Genomic DNA, 3,865 nt, shown 5'->3' with positions numbered 1-3,865 from the left:
ATCAACATCGTTTCTTTAGGTGGATATCAAAGGATGAGGGCTCTGGGGAATGGAAGGAACGCGGCACAGGGGAGATGCGACTTTTGAAGGAGAAGAAGAGCGGCAGAGTACGCAATCGGAAGACAGGCCTTGAGTTCTGTCATTTCGATGATGTAGGTACGTGCTCTGATGCGCCAGGAAAAGACTCTGAAGATCATTGCTAATCATTACGTTGTCGAGAATGGCCCTTACTGCAGCCTCAAACCCAACGCTGGGTAAGATAGTAGTGTGTATAACACAACAGGACTTGTGTCCGCTCTAGGTCTCAGAAGTGCTGGGTGTGGATGGCCAGTGACTATGCTGAAGGTGAACAACGTACGGAGCAGTTCGCTCTGAAGTTCGGCAACCCTGAGCTCGCCCAGGCTTTCGAGAAGGCTTTCAATGAGGTATGTTCAGCGTTGTAGGATCAGCACGGGTGGTCATTTGCTCGGTTACAGGCAAAACAGGAGAATGCCAAAATCATCTCTGGGGAGAAAACTAAGAAAAACGAGGCTGCCGAGAAGGAAGAGAAGGAGGAGGAAGATGAGAAGAAGAAGGAAGAGTGAAGTTATGGTGTCCGTCGGCTATAGCTCCTTGTTTGGTGCAATTGTATGACGTTTCTATTGATAAAATAACAAACACTTGATGCCTTCCCTCCGGCTTGGGTTGGTCATGACTGTGGAGTAGGCTGTTAGTGGCTTCACTTGCACAATGACAGGCGATCAGCATTTTTGGGATGAGACGAGGAAGCCCTGGAACGACTTGGAAAATGAGCGCAGACCGGTGAAGCCGCAAAAGAAGGCGACCGGTAATAGAGTTACCCAAGATACCGGTAAGTCTTCGATTTCGAGTACTTGTGGGCCTCGCTGAATTGTCATACGTTTCTGACGATAAAAGCATTGTTTCTGACTATACAGACTTACATTCATCATTTACGATTACGTCCCATTGTCTCTATTACTAGTAGACCTGTCTTGATCTTTGAATGGCTCGCTTTCGACTCAAGTGTTGCTGTCGAAAGTTGTGTAGAGTAGATGTTATTCGTCATAGAGTGTTAGCACGAGGGACATTGTCAGGGAAAGCATCCCAAGCTATGGCTGGTTACTTTACTGATATGGTCATGCAACAAGTAATCAATGACAAGTTAAAGGCGTCATCAGTTGCGGCAGGGCATGAAATGAAGGTAATAATGCAGGTTGGTGGGATCGAACCTGCGTGGAAGCCACTCGGTGCTGACCTCAGTACTCCCTTCCGCCTCAAGTTGCACTGCCGAGCAAAAAGAGGAAAGATGAGGATGAGTCTTCGGAGGAAGGGGGTGACTCGGATAGAGAAGACCGGAAAGCGGGGGATGCGGACTTCGACCTTGAGGCTATTCGAGCCCAACGTGAGGATTCATTTTATACTCAGGGTTCCTTTGGCTGAGTCGTTAGAGTGACAGTCGATAGACCCATAGGCTGTGAGTTCGAATCGTGGTGTCGTATTCTTCCTGATCTGCTCGACTAGAACATTCTCGTGCGACTTCAGCATCTTGTTTAGAGGGAAGTACGCTAGCGGGTGCAAGACTGTTGTCGCTCGCGTATGGTGTTGACAGGACTCGCTAAGTTGAAAGCTGAGCATAAGGCCGCTGCAGAAAATCGTGCGAAGGGTCATGGGGAGCTGAGTGAAATCGTAGAGTCTGAGTTCTTGGATGCGGTGACGAAGAGCGATAAGGCGATTGTAGTGCTAGAAGGGACGTCAGCATGAGGATAGACTCACGTTGAACTGCTGTGATTATTGAGAGTTGATCCACAGTGGAATGCCCTTAGGTTCACTTCTATCATCGCAGTTTCAGGAAATGCAAAGTTATCGACAAGCATCTCAGCCTGTTGGCGCCTTTGCTACTCGATATCAAAATGGTTCGGGTAAGGGTTCTGTTACGCGCTGGTTGGAGCTCACGGCCATGTTGGGGCCTGTTGAGAGTTGTGGAGTGAAAGTAGCTGTTCTTGTGTAGTTGGATGCCCAGAAGGCGCCGTTCTTCGTGGAGAGGCTCAGGATAAGAGTACTGCCTACAACCGTCTTGTTCGTCAAGGGAATCGCCGTAAGAAACACTACGAGCTGATTTTGCACATGAAGGGTGGTTGAGTTTGCCTGGAAATTTGTGACTCCTAATAATGAGACTTCGACTATGCACTGTAGACTGTTTTCTGGCTAGCTCAGTTGGTTTGATGTAAAAGGTCATACCGTCCGTCAGGTATATCATCTTGTTGGATTTGAAGGTCTACGTTGCATAGACGGCGAGGATGTGACTACCCTTAGTCTTGCCAGAGTGCTTCGCGCGCCTCGAAATCATTACTTTCAATTCTCTATCTCAGGTACTGTATGAGAATGATATGATTTCGGATGGAGCTCTTGATAGTCTGGAGCGTAATTGACTCGCTGTTATCCGATGAAAAGGTTCGCATTCTACGCATTCTGCAGGTAATTTCGGCGACGAGCACAATCGGGCTGAACAAGGAGTTGGAGAAGCCGATGAAGATGATGAATTGAATTAGAGTCAGGGGAGGTCAATCATGTTCGTTGGTTTAATCACATTGGTCAAGTTTGATGACTATTTTGTGTTTGGTTGAATGGCCCCAAATGAAAGTGGGGGTCGCGGTACTGCGACGCGGCGAAGTCGTGAATTCCCTCGAGTACCTGCTAATTGTCAATCAGTACCTGCTAATTGTCAATCGGGACATGCCGTTCGATGATGGTACATTTTCTCGGTTATCATTTGCCCTTGATATTCTCGGACGACGTCTGGTCGATCACTGTGTACCGAGTTGTACGGTGGTCCAGGCAGGCATCATGACACGGCTAACAAGCTGCATAGAGCCGAGGAGGTCTAGGGGGCCTCGGCGGCTCTGCTGTTGAGTAGTTTTTTGGAGAGTTTGTATCGCAAATTCGTTATTTGCCTAGTCTCGAGTCGTTGATTGGCATGTCTACGGCGTCGCTGCTCGTACACCGAGAAACAGAGTTTATCGGAATATATAACTCTGACTACGATCTCGCACGAAGGCTCACCCCAAGCAGTTGATTGGGTGTCGATAAACGACAGCGGCAGGATTCGAACCTGCGCGGACAGAGCCCAGTGGATTTCTAGTCCACCTCCTTAACCACTCGGACACGCTGTCATGCTATAGTTTACTGTGCCTCTAAGAGTCTGCCTGCGCGATACCGCCGCAACCTCGGATTTGTCTCGGAAATGTGTGCGATTTTAAATGCAATTCCGATTGCCTGCAGTGTCTGATCGTTTCTGCCGAAGTTCACCTTGCAACGAAGTTCTGACAGGACTGTTCTGTCGAGGGACTGTCCTTCTGACAAAAGAAGTTTTGTTCGATCTTACTGAGCCAGGTTTGCCTGCAAATAGAGTCTTGCAAGAGTTGCATTGGTTACCGCCCTGATGAGCAGTTCTCGTTATCGTTGGTAGGGTGCGGCCCAAGGATAATGGTTATCCTCTGCCCTGCATGTATCGAGTCCATTGATACTAGGCACACGACTGAGCATCACTGCTTAGAAACGTAGAGAATGGCTACCATGGCACTCGTTCATCTGTGCTTCATACACGTAGACCAAATTGCGTCCTACCCGTTCTTGAATAGGTCATTATTGTATGTCTGCGAACCGCTGCCTATCACTGTACAGGACTGGTCCTGACTACTTGTGAATGATTCCCCAACATGGTATCGATATTTTTGTAATGGGAGGAGCTACGCCGCCATGGAAATGGATGATCACAGCGGAAGTGTTCGACCCCTCTACCCTGCCGCTCCCCACAAACACGGCGTTCTCGAGTTCACGATGACTCGATTTCATAGATCGCATCCAA

General features: G+C 48.5%; 2 protein-coding genes and 1 non-coding gene across 3 annotated transcripts in view; 2 read left to right on the top strand and 1 right to left on the bottom strand.

Annotated features, from left to right (window-relative positions):
* The window catches only part of Pmar_PMAR016986 (Ran-specific GTPase-activating protein, putative), a gene marked incomplete at both ends in the record, with an annotated part of 880 nt that extends 296 nt beyond the window's left edge, over positions 1 to 584 (top strand). Inside the window, 4 exons of the mRNA XM_002785616.1 lie at positions 20 to 107; positions 157 to 254; positions 302 to 425; positions 477 to 584. Coding sequence (XP_002785662.1) covers positions 20 to 107; positions 157 to 254; positions 302 to 425; positions 477 to 584 — 418 coding nt within the window. The remainder of the gene's footprint in view (positions 1 to 19; positions 108 to 156; positions 255 to 301; positions 426 to 476) is intronic.
* Positions 585 to 729: 145 nt separating this feature from the next.
* On the top strand, positions 730 to 2,549 carry Pmar_PMAR016985 (cell differentiation ATP-binding protein, putative; the record flags this gene model as incomplete). Its single annotated transcript, XM_002785615.1, has 9 exons — positions 730 to 850; positions 1,095 to 1,201; positions 1,261 to 1,402; positions 1,610 to 1,734; positions 1,824 to 1,919; positions 2,009 to 2,095; positions 2,249 to 2,299; positions 2,370 to 2,421; positions 2,476 to 2,549. 9 exons carry the CDS (start codon positions 730 to 732, stop codon positions 2,547 to 2,549), a joined length of 855 nt encoding a protein of 284 aa, XP_002785661.1.
* Positions 2,550 to 3,088: 539 nt separating this feature from the next.
* Positions 3,089 to 3,170, bottom strand: Pmar_PMAR016984. The gene has a single exon. It is a non-coding gene; the product is annotated as a tRNA-Ser (tRNA).
* Positions 3,171 to 3,865: the final 695 nt, after the last annotated feature.

Source organism: Perkinsus marinus (assembly GCF_000006405.1).
Source record: "Perkinsus marinus ATCC 50983 genomic scaffold scf_1104296932254, whole genome shotgun sequence".
Lineage (NCBI taxonomy): Eukaryota > Perkinsozoa > Perkinsida > Perkinsidae > Perkinsus > Perkinsus marinus.
This window is presented reverse-complemented; position numbering and strand designations above follow the sequence as displayed.